This window comes from Scylla paramamosain, chromosome 43, assembly GCF_035594125.1.
Source record: "Scylla paramamosain isolate STU-SP2022 chromosome 43, ASM3559412v1, whole genome shotgun sequence".
NCBI classification, from domain to species: Eukaryota; Metazoa; Arthropoda; class Malacostraca; order Decapoda; family Portunidae; genus Scylla; species Scylla paramamosain.
The window spans coordinates 10806042-10824859 of NC_087193.1; the positions used below are offsets into that span (position 1 = coordinate 10806042).

At 44.0% G+C, this 18818-nt stretch overlaps 2 protein-coding genes across 5 annotated transcripts; one reads left to right on the plus strand and one right to left on the minus strand.

Moving 5' to 3' along the window:
* Positions 1-1215: 1215 nt before the first annotated feature.
* On the minus strand, positions 1216-16682 carry LOC135093554 (pre-mRNA-splicing factor syf1 homolog). Of its 3 annotated transcripts, XM_063992909.1 has the most exons (17): positions 16544-16679; positions 9232-9393; positions 8789-8964; positions 8135-8300; positions 7558-7686; positions 7079-7255; positions 6731-6853; positions 5518-5681; positions 5264-5393; positions 4861-5081; positions 4432-4678; positions 4067-4225; positions 3322-3534; positions 2561-2812; positions 2197-2374; positions 1726-1860; positions 1216-1400 (listed from the first exon to the last, which is right to left on the minus strand). In XM_063992909.1, exons 2-17 carry the CDS (start codon positions 9259-9261, stop codon positions 1330-1332), a joined length of 2571 nt encoding a protein of 856 aa, XP_063848979.1. In that variant the 5' UTR covers positions 9262-9393; positions 16544-16679; the 3' UTR covers positions 1216-1329. The 3 variants fall into 3 exon arrangements, with proteins under 3 accessions (XP_063848979.1, XP_063848977.1, XP_063848978.1); XM_063992907.1 differs by having other exon boundaries at positions 1216-1860; positions 9232-9407; positions 16544-16682; XM_063992908.1 differs by having other exon boundaries at positions 1216-1860.
* Positions 11183-18348, plus strand: LOC135093556 (serine/threonine-protein phosphatase 6 regulatory ankyrin repeat subunit C-like). 2 transcript variants are annotated; one of them, XM_063992910.1, is made up of 7 exons: positions 11183-11298; positions 12882-14444; positions 14618-14820; positions 15398-15587; positions 16513-16711; positions 17484-17590; positions 18007-18348. In XM_063992910.1, exons 2-7 carry the CDS (start codon positions 12889-12891, stop codon positions 18197-18199), a joined length of 2448 nt encoding a protein of 815 aa, XP_063848980.1. In that variant the 5' UTR covers positions 11183-11298; positions 12882-12888; the 3' UTR covers positions 18200-18348. The 2 variants fall into 2 exon arrangements, with proteins under 2 accessions (XP_063848980.1, XP_063848981.1); XM_063992911.1 differs by lacking the exon at positions 11183-11298 and adding an exon at positions 11557-11775.
* Positions 18349-18818: the final 470 nt, after the last annotated feature.

Consider the following 18818-nt stretch of genomic DNA (forward strand, 5'->3'; position numbering starts at 1 on the left):
TTATTGTTGGTTTGTATAGGTTGGTAAAAGACAAGGAAGGCTAGGCAAGCTGCAGTTGTGATTTTATAGTGCAAGCCAAAAACTATAAAGACCTTAATCACGCAAGGAGTGAACGAAAAGTAAAGCCCATCTCGAAAGACTCGACACACACTGTAAATATCACGTACTGCAAGCTACACCAAAACTTTAGTCACGCAAATAAAACTTAAGAATCGTTAAGCTGACTTCGAAGGGCTTGTCACGAGAAAAAAAAATAAAGAATAGGCTGTACCAGATCAATAACAATAAAAGGAATATCATAAACTGGCGCATTTTAGAATTAGCTTACGATATGCACTTTTATACGCTTCATAAGACCTAACATCTCTTACAGATAACGAAAAATCTACATCGCATCACCACAATATAGCCAGCCTCCAGCGACTCTCATCCCTCCCTCCCCTCCGCTGAACAACGCTCAACAGTTTGTGATAATTGCTTTTGGTGGCGCACTGCATGAGAGCTGGCAGCGTGAGACCCTATAAAGCTTGAGTTACCCAAAGTTGTTCCCGTTATGGACGTGGGAGTATTTTATTGTTTTGTGATATATGTGTTTATGAAAGAAAACTGATGCTTTATTTGTTATGGTGGATGAATGTTATATAAGTCGCATTACAAAATTAAGGGAAATTGATTAACTTGTATGGTATTTATGCGTTTTCATTATTTTTATTATTGTACTTAGGGCATCTGGACAAGGATGGTAGAGATTGAGGGTTTATCCAGCCACCATTAGGATAAGTGGCTGACACATGTAGGTGTGTATGGTTTTAAAAATTTACGATTCATGTCAGTTTTCGTGGTGGATCAGTTCTCACCAGCGTAATGCTTGCTTAAAATTGACTTATTTTCAGGCCTCTTCAAAACATGGGCATCACATCCCACGTGACTGGAGGCTACACTCAAGAGGATTGTAGTGTGGACGCAGGTGATGGTGGTGGTGATGGAGACTAAGACAAACTTGGCAAAAACAGGTCAGATGTCTCACTCAGCATCTCTCTCTCCCTCAACAAGATTGTTTCAGTAAAGATCTTGCTGTGTGTGCCCTATTAGTGTCTTGTCTCAGCTACCACAGTTTTGCAGGGGATATTTTGGGGATAATTTCAACTTGATAAATGTATCAACAGTTACTGTTTTAAAGTTTCTTTTAAGGTATTCCATTAATAGGGAATCAAGTATATTAAAAAAATTTATTGCAAATGCATGAATTTGTCACAAAATGTTATTAAATTATTCATGTATAAAATAACTAGAGGTATTAAAAATATATGTTATTGAGGATCTGAGATTTTAACTTTGATCTGCATCTTTTTTCAGCTGCCCAAACACTGAAGATGGAATTTCCCTTGTCTGTGGCATATCTGTAAAGGAGAACAATATGAGATGAAGGTTTGCAGTAATACTAAACCTGTATCATTCCTCTCATGACTCTGTATTTTTTATGCTGGAATGTCTGAGTAACTGAGTCATATTTTAAAACTCATTTCTAGGTATCCACAGGTCCCCATCCACTTAGATCATTGCAAAAATTTCAATCCATACAAGGACCTTAATTATGAATATTACTTTAAACTGATGACTTAAAATATGTTCCACTAAATTACTTCACTGTGCATATTCTCTGTGTATTTTTGGGGTTATTACAGGAAATATCAAATGTCAAGCTACACCAGCCAAGCATCTTACCATCCTCCTCGTCGTCATCGTCTTCCTCATCATCAATATCAATCTCGTCTGGATTGGCAGTGCGGGCGGCGTCAGCGACCTCCTCCTCCCTCTTGGTGGTGGAGCCACGCACAAACATGATTTTGGAGCCGCCACCTGGAGGTAAAGGGTTGTGATTATCAGTACATGTGAATAGTTTGCTGCCAGACTGTGTCCTTCATCTTCTCCCTTGTCTTTTTATCCTCCCTCTCTTCTCTTTTTCCTTCATCATGCTCCTTGAATACACTACCCATCTTTTGAATCAGGGGTGTTACAGGAAGACAGTGAGGAAAGTAAGCTTCAATTGTAAGAGTGAAACTAGAAAGCTTCTCTCAGTTCCAAATCAGAAGGATACCTACCTAACAAGAATGAATCACCAGGACTAAGCCAAACAAAATAAATACAAAAATACAGTAAAGAAAAGATAAAATTATGAGAAACTAATGGTACTACCTCCCACAGCAGAGGGTGCAGAGACAGGGGTGCTGGTGGGTGGCTCCTCCAGCTGGTTCATGGCCACTGCACGCGCCTCCAACATACGCATACCATCCTTTGCACCTGGAGCCAAGTCTGACACTGTGCCAGCCACAGTGTCTGCTGAGGCCAGCATTTGGGCTGACATCATGTTGACCTGAGGATTAGAGAACTGGTGATGTACTGATATTACATGACATACCCCCTTCCCCCCCTCTCTCTCTCTCTCTCTCTCTCTCTCTCTCCACAGAGCCACAGGATGTCCCCCACAGTATATCTTACAAACCATAGCTGCTCACCACAGTAACAATACAATACTGTCCAATAACTACAGAACCCTAACCTGTGTGTTGTATTTGGCCTGCATGGACCGTTTTATCCTCAGCAGCTCCTTCATGGTGTCCTCATTGCCGTGAGCCACTTCAAAGTCCGTCCAGCGTGCCCAGAACTCCTGTGTGAGGCGTGGGTCGCATATCTGGCTGCAGTAGGTGTAGATCTCCCTTGCACGGTCAATCTCACCAAGCTTCCTCTCCATGTCAGCGAAGCGCAGGCACATCTCCCGGGCACCCTCGTCTGGCAGGTCCTCAATGGCTTCCTTATGGGGACAGGGGGGGGGACGGGATCAGCAGCAAGTTAGCATTGCGGTATTTGCACTAGAGAGAAATTATGTACTGAAGCAAAACAGAAAACCGAGTCAATGTATGTAATATGGTGATATCAATAAAACTTTTATGAATTCAATGTTGACAACTCATTCTTCCCTAATCCTAACTTGTCCTATAGGAGAGTATACTAAGATTCTAGAGAACTAAGCAAAGCATCTGCTAGAGCTACTAAATTGGTGGTATATAGATTTTAAGGTTCCTAAAACATGAGATTATTTTCTACTAAAAAAAAAAAAAACCAGTAGATAGCAAGACGACCACCCAGCCACACACTACAATCCCTTTTTACATAACCGACAACAGTTGGTAAATTAGCATGTATTAACTAACACAGGTTATGGAGTGGAATTACCCACCACCATGAAATACCCTGCTGGAACGTTGGCTCCAACACAACCCGGCTTTGACCACTACCTAGCCACACACTATTCCTCTTCACCTGGTAGATCTCCCTGGTCTTGGTGATGCCATAGATTTGCTGGGCATGCTGCAGGTAGATGTTGTAGATGGCAAGCTTCTCCTCAGGTGGCACAGCCTTGGTGGCGCGGCTGTACACCTGCATGGCGTGTCTGGCCAACCCGTGCTCCTCCTCCATCTTGGCATACAGCAGGTACAGGTTCTTGGCGTAGCTTGGCGGACACTTCTCCAGGCACTGTGGCAGCAAAATGGTAAGTCAGGCAGGGGTGTATGATTAAAAAGAGATAGGAAGAATTACTTCTCAAACACAGTGGTACATGAATGGAATGGGCTCGGTAATCAGGTTGTTAGTGCCGAGTTATTAGACAAATTTATGGATGGAGATAATAGACGGAAATAGGTAAGTTTGTTTAATACAGAAACTGCTGTGTTGGCCTGATGGCTTCTTGCAGATTCCCTATGTTTGTAAGTGTTCCTTTATTAAATTTTCACTACATTTTTTCAGTATAGCCACACACACCACTTTATTGTAATTTCATCTGTTCCACCACTCTACAAGCTACTTTTTTCACATGCCTTTTCTTTGCTCTCACTAAACCATCTACAAATTTCAGATGGTCCCTGAATGCCACTGCCTAACCAAAGTTTATCCTACAGATATGTTTGTAATTTTCAAACTGAGTGTCCAGCATTCACTCAGAACAAACTCTACATCATAACATGAGAAAGCTGGTGAGTTTCCAATACAATACAGTGGGAGGCCTTACTTGCTCAAAGAGGTCCCTTGCTCTCTCTATCTTGGTGCCCTGGTACCTCTGCAGGAATTTGGTGAGGTAAGTGTTCCAGATGTCATACACATATGGCCACTTGAACAAGGCAATCCCCTTTTCATATGCTTTAAAGGCTTCTTCAAAGTAATTACTTTCCTGTAAGGCAAGTAATTGTATTAATCTATTGCTTAAATGCTAGGTCCTTAACAATATACATAACAATACTCAAAAATCACATATATATTAAGACTATTCATCACTATAATATAAGCTGGCAACTAAATTAAAAACAGAACATGAAAAGCTAATAAAAGAAACTTGATTCCTTGTTTAAAAAAAAAAAAGCTGGCACACACACACACCTGAAGGAACATGCCATAGTTGATAATAATCTGAGGTGTGGCGATGCGCAGGTCAATGATACGGTCATACACAGCCTTGCAGGACTTGAAGGTGCCAAGACTCTCTTCCAGGTCAGCATACATGGACCACAGCTTGAGGGATTTGTACACACGACGCTGCACTGGCTCACTCTCATCATTGTAGGCAACCTTGTGTGGCGGCGGTGCTGTGGCTCGCTTCATCAGCTTGAGTGCCTCCTCCTCATTGCTGGAAGACGAGTGCCAGGTATAATAACAACAGGGAGCGGTGATAGAGGTTTTACTGTTGCTACACTAATGATGAGTGCCAGGTATAGTTACAACAGGGGGTAGTGACAAGGGTTTTTACAGTTGTTACACTAGTAAGTATTGCTAGATTCACACAAACACAACAAATACAACAATACTCACTCGTGCCGTATTTCCATCTCTGCCCACTCGCACCACACGCTGGCCAGGTCGTCCACCCTCACATAGGTGACCTCCGTGGCACGCTGGAAGATGATCCGAGCATCCACGATCTGCCCGTTGTCCTCATAGAATTTAGCAAAGTTGACCCACAGGGAGTACAGCTTACCGGTGGCCTGCTTGGGGTCTATGGTCTTCACTGCTTCCATGTAAGTCGTCACAATCTGCCAGAGACGAGAAATGTTCACAAGATGCACACACATACAAGCTTCTTATCTCAACCCATCCTAGGAGTCAAACATGGGTCTTATCTTGAACCACACTTTAGTAGACTTGACTTCACACAAGCATTCACACCACCACCACTACTATAAATACCACCCTAGTCACCACATTCACCACCCACCATCTTCGGCTGCCCTTCGTAAAGAGTCACTCTCTTTTGCCACTCCAGCACATTGTGGGGGTTCTGCCGCAGCATGACTGAGTTCAGCAGCAAAGGTCGTCTCTGTATTAGGTCCTCATAGCGTGCCAGCCTGTGTGAGGTGGGAAGGAGGATTGCACAGATCAGGTGATGAGGAATAGGATTGTTCTCAAGAGGTCAGAAGATGCACAAAACAGATGGAAAGAGATTGAACAGCAAGATCAAGGAGCAAATACCTGAGTTCTATGTCAGTCTCATCCTCCAGGTCTGCCTCAGGCCCCACCTCCTCCATGCGCCGTTTCAGCATCAGTTCCTCAAACTGGGCATATGAGTCAAACACTTGTGTGAAGTCCCGGACTGTCATCACGCTGCGTAGGGCTTCCTCATACACATCCCTGGCCTGTGGGGAAGACATGGGTGGCAGTGCCATCTGTGTCCTGGTGATGGATGACTAGTGGGACTGTGTTTTTATTTACTCCATAGCAGAATATGGGTTCAGTGGGAGTTTATTCATCAATGATCTTGTTCCCTAGATTGGTTTCTTGATATATGCAACATAATCAAGGACTTAAATCTGACAAGAGTCTCTAATGGCCAGTTCCTGTGTTCAAAAACTGAAAAATGGACAGTCAACACACAGGGGACAGTTGGTTGATGCCATGATGTGATGAAATGGTCAAAGTTGACTAGTGTCATGCTTACATGGTTTGATATTACATTTCATTGAAGCTACATTTGTCAGTTCCATAAAATTAGCCATGATAGGAGGTCAGCATAATTTTCTTTCAGCCCTCATTGGATATGCTTTAATAGAGTACCACCCTAAACTCTACCATATACAGAGTTGCTTGAGACAGAGGTTATGTAAAGGCATAGTATTCGTAGCAAAATAGTACGTATGTGATGTTGCTGATGACCGAATCTTGACCTCTGACTTGAATTCTTATTGGCTCTAACAAGTCTGGCTGCCAGTATGTGATTCATGTTAAGGTTCACAGTGACTGAAGATGCCTGCCTACACATGTGCTGTAGCTCAGTGCATGTCAGCTGTGTGGAGAGAGTGGAAGAAACATCCCAGGAAGGAAGAAGTTAAGAACTGGGTATGCTGGCAAGACACGTGCTGGTGTAGTGAGGAGAATGAGAACTTGATCAGCCACATGTTTGTTTTGATGTAGATCCAGAGTTACTGTACATGAATAATTATTATACACATTATTCATATTATCAATTACTATACATTTGAACCTTGAAAATAACAAGAAAAATAAATGTTAATTATGTAAACTAATCACATAAAACAAAAAGAGGTTTTCTAGTACACTATAAATTTGTCTCTGATGGTCTGGTATGGTCATGTATTTGAGATGGTTACTTGAATTGTTGAACACAAGAATTTATCCTTCTAATAAAGCTGAGCATGGCCATGGTAATACTCCCAGCAACACTCACTCTCTCAAACAGGGCACTGATGATGTAGTATTCGGCAAGAGAGTTCCACAGCATTCCAACTTGGTCTGTGTACCTCTGCAGGCCATGGCGGATGATGGCCTCTGCATTCTTCAAGCTTGTTTCCTGTGGGGGCAATAGATGCAGGAGGGATCATCATTACGATCACTATCACTCTATTTCAAAACCACAAAAAATAAAAATAAAAAAAGTTTGCTGAATACTGGATATCTGTATAATGACAAAGGTAGAACAACATAGATACAGAGGAAAACTGTACACAGTCAGAAAATGATGCAGTGGGGAGGCAGACACAGCACCACAAGCTTCCAGTCCCTCTATACCACTTACCTGTGGGTTCTTGGAGATGAGTTCACACAGCTCAGACCACAGCTGGTGCTTGGATTTACCATATTTAGAGGTGAAGGTATCTGTGTTGACGCACCACTCATACTTCTTGGCTGCTGCCTCCAGCCGTCCAATGGAGATGAGGTAGCTGATGCAGTCCTCAGTATCCTCTGGGCACAGCTAAAGAAAAGCACAACCAATGAGATGCATTGCTGATACTATCATCATTTCAATTCCCAGAATTTTACATCTATGGGCAAGTGTTAGTCTAAGAAATGTAGTTATTGCTGTTCTTATTCCTGTAGTGGGTAGCTTTTGTTATCTGCCTGTTTATCTGGTGCTCCTAATGCTGCAGAAATCCCCTATAAGGTGGATGCCCAGATACACCTTTCCACCAGGAAGATACAGGATGATTAGCATTGTGGGCATGTCTGAAACAGCTAAGGATAAATGCAAAGAAAGCAAAAATAAGGTAAACCCACCTTGAGGTACCTCCTCCACACACGCACAGCTGTTTCTGGGATGCTGTAAGCCATGACAAACTTAAGGTAGAGTGGCCAGATGCGGTTGTGCTGGGTGATGGGCAGCGCACACAGGGCACGGTCAAATGTCTGCAATGTTGAACTTATGGAGTTATGTGGCTCCTTCCCGAGTCACCCATGGCATATGATGCTGAGCTGCTTCTAGAAGAATTATAACTAGAAGCCAGATAGAAATAATACACTGAATAGAGATAAAACAGCTGAATGAATTTAAGATAAAAATAACAATATGAATTAAGATGGTAAATAGAAAGAGAAGCAATGACCAGTAAAAAAACATTACTCCAAAACTATCAACTAAAAATAATAATAATACAAATTAAACCTTTTACAAACCACAATCAATGAAGTGATAAGAAAACAAAGTTTATTTTAGCAAAAGATGTACTCACATATACCAATGAACTTAACAACAATCACAACAGAACAAACATTCAAAACATCAATAAAATGCTCACAACAGCAGCAGCAGCACAGACATGAATATCACCTCCCAGGTCCTGCACCCAACACTCACCTTTCTGGTCCTGGTAATCTTGCGCTGGTTCATCAGGAATTGGCAGTAGTCAATCCAGATCCGTGGCATCTTGTGCATGAAGACCAGCGCACGCTCAAATGTGTTGTTGACGCTCTCATACTCTGGGTCAGTGATGCAGCGTCCCTTCACCTGCTGCATCCTTAGCCTGAAGCAACACAGTCAGATAAGGACTAAGGAGAGTGCTAAAGAATGGACAGCAGGTGAATGAAGGAGTTGGTAACATAAAACAAAGCCATATAAATACAAAAAAAGAACTCATATAAAGACCATGAAGATAGTGAAAATAATAAGGCAAATTTATGATGTTACAAATGTACAAAATTAACTCATTTATAATGTGGGTTTTACTAGATTATTAGGTATCATGACACTTATTTAAACTGTTGATGTATAATATAAAATCTTTCAATTTTCTATATTTCCCAAGATTTAGTTTAGACATTTCAAAATAAGACTACAGGAGCACAGTGTTGTATCTGTTAATCTCCAACACAGTGCAGTTTTGGCATGAATCAACCGCACTAGAAATACAATGTTTATTCCCAACTCCCTGTCACCACTCAGCACCACACAACCTTTCCACCTCTCTCCACTCCCTATCACCACATAACCCTTCCACCTGCCCCCACTCACCTCAAGTACTGGTGCCATAGTTTGTAGCTCCCTGGCATCTGTAGCAAGGCTCTCTCGTACACCTTGTTAAGTTTATCAGCTGGTGCATCCTTCTTGTGTTCCGTGTAGCGTAGCCAGTGCTTGACGGAGAATGGGTTACGCAGTAGCTCCTCTTCATACTGGAGGTCATCAGTCTCCTGCAGAAGTTTGGTATTACTTTCCCAGCCACAACACGCGGTTTTCCGAGCGTTGTACAAGGAAGCAGGGATGCAGTCTTATAATACAAATTTAAAAGCTTTACCAACTACTGAAATAGGCAAATCCCTGCACACCAGTGTTGCATTAGAGGTGATTGCTTAGATTTGATGCTTGAAATACACACAGCAGTCTGGCGGGCCTGCCTTCCCCACGGCACGTGAATGAGTCATGCACACTCTTTCAACACAAAACAGAGCCATACTCACGATGATGATGGTGGAAGCGTCCATTAACATCACAGAGTCACAATGTCAACATCCGGCTAGTCCAGTCCTCCCTCGCCGCCTCGCCGCCTCAACGTTTACGTCGTTTAGTCGCCGAGATGCAGACTCTCACCAGCCAGCCTCGCTCTCCCGCTCTCTCAGAAACTGGCAAGGGGACACTGCAGTAATCATTATTTTATTTTATTTTTATTTTTTTTACTTAGGAAGGACACTGGCCAAGGGCAACAAAAATACAATAAAAAAAAATATGCCCACTGAAATGCCAGTCCCATAAAAGGGTCAAAGCAGTGGTCAAAAATTGATGAATAAGTGTCTTGAAACCTCCCTCTTGAAGGAATTCAAGTCATAGGAAGGTGGGAATACAGAAGCAGGCATGGAGTTCCAGAGTTTACCAGAGAAAGGGATGAATGATTGAGAATACTGGTTAACTCTTGCGTTAGAGAGGTGGACAGAATAGGGGTGAGAGAAAGAAGAAAGTCTTATGCCACAGTGCCTTCCTTGTCATCGCAATCACACTTCTAACACTTAAACTACCTACAAACAACTCGCCCACAACCAAGAACACAAATAACAAGCCTACAAGAACCATTCACAACCACTTACACAGAAGTCTGATATGCTAAGAGTCTATCAATTTCAGGTTACTTAATGACTGTCAGCAGATTAAGTGACTATGAACAAAAAAAACGGAAAATAATGAAGAAATCGGAGAAGGCAACCATATTTTTTTGTTAGATAAGCAAATAAGAGTATCAGTTCTCGGGTTACATAATGACTGTCCGGAGATTAGTACAAAAGAAAACGGAAAACACAGAAGAAATCGAAAGTGACAACTTATGACAGCCACTGTACAAGGGTCACCAGCAGCAGGTCATCACCACACTGACATTTAGCGCATAGCATAGTCCCCCCACACTGCATTGTAGAAGTGGACACTCAGTCACGTGATCACCATGGCAACAGTGGAGTTTTCTTTTTAATTAACTGCAGTGAAGCTGAGAAGTCAAAGAAATGGATGGCAGTGTTTGTGCTGAGGGTCCCTGCATTACTCTCTCTCTCTCTCTCTCTCTCTCTCTCTCTCTCTCTCTCTCTCTCTCTCTCTCTCTCTCTCTCTCTCTCTCTTTTATTCTTCTATATCTCATTCGCTTTTCCTTCTACTCTCTTCCTCCCCATGTACTCGTTACTGTGTCCTTTCTTTCCTACGTCTCTCCATTTCCTTCCCTGTGTCTCTCTTTTCTTTCACTTTCCATCGCTTCCAGTTCTTTCACTTCATTTTTTTTCCCTTTTTTCTCTCGTTCATAATCCGCTAATCGTGTTTAATGACTTCTTATTGTGTGAAAAATAAATTATGCATCGAGATTTCTAAAACTGCGCTAAACGAGGCAGGAAGATTATACGCTTGTCTGTCTGTTATGTCTGTCTGTCTGTCTGTCTGTCTGTCTGTCTGCCTCGAAGGGTGATGTTGCCACTTTAAACGCATGAAAAAAAAAAAAAACTAATTCAAATTTTCACATTCAACCTTTTGCTCTTTTTCCGTAGCACTAAAGCTAGAATGTGTGTGTGTGTGTGTGTGTGTGTGTGTGTACTCGTCGCTCCTAAAATGGAATAGAATAAAAACGTTGGAAAGCAGATAACAAAGGAAATAATAAAACACACACACACACACACATACACACACACACAAATACCACAACACACTCAGTTACTTATATGATACATATACCATTACACTAATATATACGTATAGTCTCTCTCTCTCTCTCTCTCTCTCTCTCTCTCTCTCTCTCTCTCTCTCTCTCTCTCTCTCTCTCTCTCTCTCTCTCTCTCTCTCTCTCCAACTTTCCAACAAGATAGAAAGAAAACGTAAACAAAGAAATGATCATATAGTCTTCTCTCCGGAAATGAGTGAAGAAATGACGAAGTTTGTAATGCATCCTGTTGTTTATGTTCTGCTGACATTTCATTAGGACTCTGAGTGTTTAGATCAAAGCAGTGTGTCCTTTCAGTGTGTGTAAGAAGGGTATCACGCGGTGCACGGGGTTAAGTAAGGTGCGTGTATGAGTGTGTGTGTGTGTGTGTGTGTGTGTGTGTGTGTGTGTGTGTGTGTGTGTGTGTGTGTGTGTGTGTGTGTGTGTGTGTGTGTGTGTGTGTGAAGAGAAATGTGAGAGATTATAGATCACACAGACAAGTGGAGAGAGAGAGAGAGAGAGAGAGAGAGAGAGAGAGAGAGAGAGAGAGAGAGAGAGAGAGAGAGAGAGAGAGAGAGAGAGAGAGAGAGAGAGAGAGAGAGAGAGAGAGGCGAAGGCGGACACAGAAAGAAAAATTAAGAATCCTTCCCCTGCAGGAGCACTATACAGAGGGAGAAAAAGTTAATCTAAGTAAGAAGCGAATGTACTTCTTCAGGCACGAAAGGGCGCGGGTAGCCTCAGCTGAAGAGACCGAGTGGAGACACAAATAGAGCAGAGGGGAGTAAATAGGGAAGAGATGAGAAAGATACAACACAGGAGGTGACCAGGCAGAGAAAAGGTGTGTGTGTGTGTGTGTGTGTGTGTGTGTGTTCTTTTGTGTTGATGGTGATGCATCGTGTGTTGATTGGCTGGTTATTTGATTGGTTGGTCTATTTGTTTGTCTGTTTTATGTGTTTTGTTTATATATGCTTGGTTATATATATATATATATATATATATATATATATATATATATATATATATATATATATATATATATATATATATATATATATATATATATATATATATATATATAGATAGATAGATAGATAGATAGATAGATAGATAGATAGATAGATAGATAGATAGATAGATAGATAGATAGATAGATAGATAGATAGATAGATAGATAGATAGATAGACGGAGAGATAGGGAAATAGGCAAGTAGATAGATAGACAAATAGATAAATAGATAGATAGACAAAGGGATAGATATGTACGTAGGTAGATAGATAAAAAAATAGATAGATAGATAGATAGATAGATAGACATATAGATAGATAGACAGATAGATAGATAAAAAGTTAGATGGACATATAGATGGATAGATAGATAGATACATACATACATACATATTAACATACTAACATACATGCACATACATACATGCAGGGCGATACAATGCTAGACAGGGAAAGTGTGGCTGCGCTTTTTCAGTCACGGGCAGGAGAGTCAAAGGCTTTGGAACATTCAGTAGGAAAAAAAATGTGTGGTAAACGTTGATCCATAAAGGGCGGGGACAGGATGCATTTTAACCCCATGCCTCTCATATCATGTCACATCACATCGTATCATGGGGTCAGGGATTACTTGCGCCGTGCTTCCTTATTCCTGTCACTTCTAATAGCTATGGCAATCATTACTTCATTTGAGATATCCTCGGCGACTCAGGTGACCAAAACACAATCTGCAGTCACTAAAAGGTTTGAACAACTCCATCACTCCTTTTGCTGTCAGCAGTGTCTTTCGAAACCACTTTTCACGCTTCCACAACAACACTTTATGAAACCTAAGAAGCCGTAGCGGTTAAAGGGTTAATGGATGTGCTCAGTGTGTTGTCCTGCTCTTCCCCCTTGGTCCCCTTTGACACACCCGAGTAACGCCTGTCACCTCCCACACAGGAGCGCCATGCTGCACCAAGCCATCGCCGCGCAGGACCATGACCTCTGCCTTCGCCTGCTGGAGGACGAGAGAAATGTCAATGTCCTGGACGAGAAGGATGGGTCCTCGCCCCTGCATGCCCTGGCCAGGAAGACATGGGTGGACCGGTGTGGCGAGGTGGTGGTCCGCTTGCTGGAGAAGGGTGCCAAAGTGAACACCAAGGACCACGCCGAGCACACCCCGCTGCACATCGCGGCGCGGGACGGCCGCCTTCAGCTATGCCAGCTCCTCCTTGACAACCACCGAACCACAGGCCACCTCATCTTGGATGCGCGGCGGAAGAGCGACCAGATGACTCCTCTGCACTACGCGGCCCGGGAGGGTTGGGACGCGGTGGTGGAGCTGCTGCTGAAGGAGGGAGCCAACCCCACGATGCAGGACAAGACCAAATGGCTGCCGTTGCACCACGCTGCCGCCAAGGGATACATGAAGTGTTGCCGCCTGCTTGCTTCCAGCTACACCCACCATAGCATCCCGGACGTGCCGCCGCCGTTGTTCCTGGCCGCTCAAAAAGGTCACTACAGGTGTTGCAAGGAGCTGCTTCCCGATGAAGACAGTCTAGGGTATTGCGACGTCGGCGGCAACACACTGCTCCACGTGGTGGCCAGGAAAGGTTTCAATGTTTTGTTGGAGTTTCTTCTGGATTCGGGTGCTTCGATCGACGCGCGAAACAGAAGCGGCAACACGCCCCTCATGGAAGCCGTGAGGAACAACAAGCTGGTGTGTGTGCGGATGCTGGCAGAGAGAGGCGCCTCCTTAACAGAAAGAAATAACGAAAACAGCACCGTCCTCCACCTCGCGGTGTCCAGCAGAGCCCACAAGTGCCTCGAATATTTACTGAGTTGTCAGAACGTGGAGCGTCTACTCAACGTTAGGGACAATAGGAACCTTTCGGCGCTCAGCTGTGCTGCCAAGATGGACGATGCCAGCTTCAGTATGCTGATTCAGGCTGGCGCCTCGCCCACCTGTAGCCCCGGCGAGTCACTGTTGCACTTCCGGCTCGTATACCGGCGACCCGGCATGCTGCAGATGATGCTGGCCCACGATGGCATCGACGTCAGGTTCAGCGACGATAAAGGCGTGACGCCGCTGCACATCGCCGCCGAGGAGGGCTCCAAGGTAGCATGCTGCCTCCTTTTGAATCGCGGAGCAAGAATCAACGCCCTCGACAATCGCGGAAGGTCATCCCTGTATGTGGGAGCCGCCGCCGGCCACGCTGAGGTGGTGCGTTTCCTCGTAAACAGAAGTGCCGTGCTGCGGGCAAAGGATTACAGCAAAAAGAAAACGGCCCTGCACGCTGCAGCAGCCGCAGGAAGTCGCGAATGTTGCAAGATACTACTCGATGCCGACTCCGGCCTCGGGAACGAGCAAGACGAAGACAAAAGGTACGCCCTGGACCTGGCCATCCAGGGCGACCATCCTGAGACCGTCGAGCTGCTACTGGAGAACTTCAAGTCGCTGCCGGAAGACCTGGCGAGAAGACTTCACGAATACAGCCAACGCATCATCAGCACGAAAAACAGGTACACGCAAACGCGCACGCACGCACGCACGCACGCACGCGCGCGCGCACACACACACACACACACACACACACACACACACACACACACACACACACACACACACACACACACGATTGTATTTGCTTTGCAAAGTGTCTGCACATCTTTTTTAATTTTCATTTGGGTTACAGGGTGCTTCTAGAAAAGATCTTCAGGAGCAAGTGGTGGCAGACTGGGTGCGGACTGGACAGGACGGTGAAGGAGCCGCCGTCCCGTAACTTCCGGGATATCATTCAGCCCTTCCCGGATCTTGCCTGTGAAATCATGACGCGCTGCCGGAAAGGTGCCATAAACAACTTCCAGCTCCTTGAAGACGCCACCTACCTACAGAACGGTAACCACGGTCTCTCATGCGTCTGCATAGTGTCGTTATGATAACTCTTGATCTTTGCTCTGTTAATGTACCTGCTTGTCTTTAGTGAGTGCCAGTGCTGAGGTTATCCGTCATGTTTAGTCTTCTCTTGTTGTTTCCCTAGAGTGAAGGGTTGGCGCCATGTACGAGTCTCCTCCTTTTGTCTATGTCCCTTACATCTTCCTCTGTGACTCCTATCCTTTGCAATTCTATCGTAGTTCCATCCCTTTATCTTATTCTCTATCTTCCTTCTGATCTTCTTCCCTCAACTGGTTCTCTCTAGACTTTCAATTGATTTCTGATTTCTGGTCTTCTCTTTCTAGTACGTGGCCATACCAGTTTTTTTTTATTTTTTATCTTCTTATAATTTCTGTAATGCATTCCACTATTGCTCCCCTTCTCACTTTTTCATTTCGTAGATGTTCTCTGAATGATATACCCATTATCCACCTCAACATTCTCCATCGCTGTTCTTTCCAACTTTCTCTCTTCTGCTTTCCTTTGTTGCCATGTTTAGTGTCCCATGTGAAGCACGCGTGTCAAGCAGGGTCCGTTGCAGGAGCCAGCCTGGAGGAACATCCGGTAGGCGTGATGGTGGGCTGCGAAAACCTGGAACTATTGCAGCACCCACTGGTGGAGGCGTGGCTTCGTTATAAATGGAGCTCCTACGCCCGCTGGCTCTTCCTGTCGCTGCTGTTGCTGCGAGTGTTCCTCGTCTGGGCGCTAATCCGCTTCCTGCTGTACATCACGTGAGTGTAGCGCGACCTCTAGATCCATATCTGAAACTGCAGCTCCACTACTTTCTTAAAGGCTCTCGTTGAAGTTTCATTGGTTTTTAAAAGTGTTTCTATTATTCTAGTGACAGATTAACAAGATTTTTACATTATCAACAGGAAAGACACTCTTGAGAATCCGGCTATTCATCTCTGTAGCCTTTGAAAACAGTCGTGGTGAAAAAGCTGAGCGTTTCAGAATAGAGGTCTCAGTGTTGTGGAAGAGATCAAAACATTGAATGTGAAAATTTGAGTTGAAGGTTTTTTTATGCATTCAAAGTGGTAACGTCAGGCTTTGAAGCAGACAGACAGACAGACAGGCAGACAGACATAACAGACAGACAAGCGTATAATCTTCCTGCCTCGTTTAGCGCAGTTTTAGAAATCTCGATGCATAATTTATTTTTCACACAATATGAAGTCATTAAACACGATTAGCGGATTATGAACGAGAGAAAAAAGGAAAAAAAAAAATGAAGTGAAAGAAATGGAAGCGATGGAAGGTGAAAGAAAAGAGAGACACAGGGAAGGAAATGGAAAGACGTAGGAAAGAAAGGACACAGTAACGAGTACATGGGGAGGAAGAGAGTAGAATGAAAAGCGAACGAGATAATTATAGAGGAATAAACGAGAGAGAGAGAGAGAGAGAGAGAGAGAGAGAGAGAGAGAGAGAGAGAGAGAGAGAGAGAGAGGGAGGGGGGGGGTAAGCTAAGGTTGCCAGACGACCAAAGCGTCTAATGCCTAAAGTTTATGGAAAGTCAATCTCAATGAACCAGATGGAGGGACAGACGAATCAGTAGTTAGCATTGAGTTGATTGCTGAACGAACGAACGAACGAACACGCACACACACACACACACACACACACACGTGACGCTTCAACAACACTTTTCTCTTTCAGAAACTGGAAGCAAATAGAAAGACAATACAACCTGACGAAAGAGGAGATCTGCGGCAGCCTGAGCGGAGATGGAGGAATAGTGGAGGAGAGCATACCGTCCTGGAGTCCCCCTGGAGCCTTCACCACCTTAGAAGTCCACCTCCATCTAGCCGTGGCTCTGTTCCTGCAGGTGCTGGCGGAGGCGATTTGTCTAAGGAAGGCAAGTGCAAAGGGGATGTGTAGGAGTGGGGTTGGATTCACATTGGAAAGAAAGCAAGGAACCTCCCACCTCCACTACTTTCAAAATGCTTTAGTTGAAATTAAACGGGTTTTCAAGGGTGTTTTTACGGTTCTAGTGGCATGTTAACAAGATTTCTGCATGACTAACAGTAGAAACCGTCTTGAGACCTCGGCTAATCATCTCTATAGCCTTTGAAAATAGTCGTGGTGAGAGAGCAAAGCGTTTCTGAATACGGGCCAAAGTCGGAGGTTGCGATGATAATGTACATAATGTAGAATGAACCATTTATATAGGAAGATGTGTAACAAAGGTCAATTTTTGTAGTTGGATGAAAGTAACAGAAAAATTAAGGAAGTTTTTTTTTTTTATAAAGTCAGGAGCTGAACAACAATGTAATATGGAGTGAATAAGTAATACGGAGTGAATAAGTAAGGAGATTGGTAGCAAAGTAAATATTTCGAAGATGAGTGAGACCAGTACAGAAAAAATTTGCAAGGAATTTTATAAAGTCAAAAGGGCCGAGAAAAATATCTCTTCTTCCTTCTTTTCACCTCCTCCTCCTCCTCCTCCTCTTCTCAATCAATCTATCCTATCAGAATTTTTCCTTTTCTGTACTAGTGGCTATTAGAATTCCCGTTGCATTCACAGAAAGTACTACCTAACGGTCTGATGTTTTCTTACAATTTCTCTTATTTTCTTATGTTCTTATAATTTATTCACTACTGAGCCTCGTCCTCGCTCCCCCAGATAGGGATGCGCCACGTGGAGATGTTCCTGCTGCACCTGCCCATTATGGTTCTGTCCCTGGTGGCTCTGCTCCCCACCTCCACTTGTGACCTCACCTACGGCATCAAATCGGTAAGTCACATCCACAAAAGGACTGTCTCAGCCACTCCTCCAGCCACAGTGTCCCCGTCAGGTGCTTCCCTTCAGGTTTTCTTTATGAGGGTCACCAAGAGCGTTCTCTAGTACAGTAACGGTCTTACTTGGCAGATAATGTACATCTGTTGTTACATACATTTTGCCAGTAAGCAAAAACAGTAACAATAATAACAACAACAATAACAAAAACTACTGCTACTGATACTACTACTACTACTACTATTACTACTACTACTGCTACAACTACTCCTACTACCACTACTACTACTACTACTACTACTATTACTACTACTACTGCTACAACTACTCCTACTACCACTACTACTACTACTACTACTACTACTTCTACTACTACTACTATTACTACTATTACATTAGTGACTTCCGTGCAGGTGTACGCGTGGGAATGTGGCATTCTGGCCCTGCTCCTCGTGTGGCTCGATCTCATCCACAACATCAACAAGCTGCCGCAGTTCGTCATGTACTCGGCTATCAACGTCAGGTTCTTCAAAAGCTATGCCAAGGGCCTCATGTATCTGGGCATGGTGGTGTTCGTGTTCTCCTTCGCCTTCCACCTACTGCTGAAGGAACAGAGGCCTTTCAGCTCCGTGCCGCTTTCCATGGTGCAGGTGATGGTGTGGATGATCGGTGACCTCAACTACGACGATAACTTCCTCAACGCCAACTTGGACTACCCGCTGCTCTCCATCAGTCTCTTCCTGCTGCTCGTCTGTACCGTCGGGGCGTTTTTCGTCACCTTGCTTAAGAGTCCATCCTGCAACAAGAAGAGACTCCGTTACTGCAAGCAGACAGGGAGGATCTATCTGCTGCTGAAGATCGACATGTGTTTCCCATGGTTCCGCAATTTGTGCCTTGCCAACAAGTACGACGAGAGAGAGAAGATCCCGAACTTGTTTGTGAAGGTGCTAGAGCATTTCCGGGTTGGCGGCGACAACGTGCCACGGGGGACGAACTCCACTGACAGGGGCGCGCCGCCTGCTGCAACACTCAGATGTAAAATAGAAAAACTCATAGAGAAATTCGTGGTCTTCTCCGAAAATATGGCGGATTTCTTTCAAACTGATGATAACGACGATGACAGCGACAACAACGAAGTCGATTGTGGACAGAAGGATGAGGACATGGTGGTGAAAAAGACGCTGGAGCAACACACGCAGATGTTCGAAAACCTGAAGTCACGCCT

What these genes read in the sequence shown, in the direction of transcription:
- LOC135093554 (XM_063992907.1), bottom strand. Translation starts at nt 9,261, where the DNA reads ATGTTAATGGACGCTTCCACCATCATCATC. An exon ending in CTATGGCACCAGTACTTGAG is followed by an intron (nt 8,301 to 8,788) that starts GTGAGTGGGGGC and finishes GTGTTGCTTCAG; the next exon opens with GCTAAGGATGCAGCAGGTGA. An exon ending in TGCACCCTCTGCTGTGGGAG is followed by an intron (nt 1,861 to 2,196) that starts GTAGTACCATTA and finishes CTTTACCTCCAG; the next exon opens with GTGGCGGCTCCAAAATCATG.
- LOC135093556 (XM_063992910.1), top strand. Translation starts at nt 12,889, where the DNA reads ATGCTGCACCAAGCCATCGCCGCGCAGGACCATGACCTCTGCCTTCGC. An exon ending in CGCCACCTACCTACAGAACG is followed by an intron (nt 14,821 to 15,397) that starts GTAACCACGGTC and finishes GGTCCGTTGCAG; the next exon opens with GAGCCAGCCTGGAGGAACAT. An exon ending in TCACCTACGGCATCAAATCG is followed by an intron (nt 17,591 to 18,006) that starts GTAAGTCACATC and finishes ACTTCCGTGCAG; the next exon opens with GTGTACGCGTGGGAATGTGG.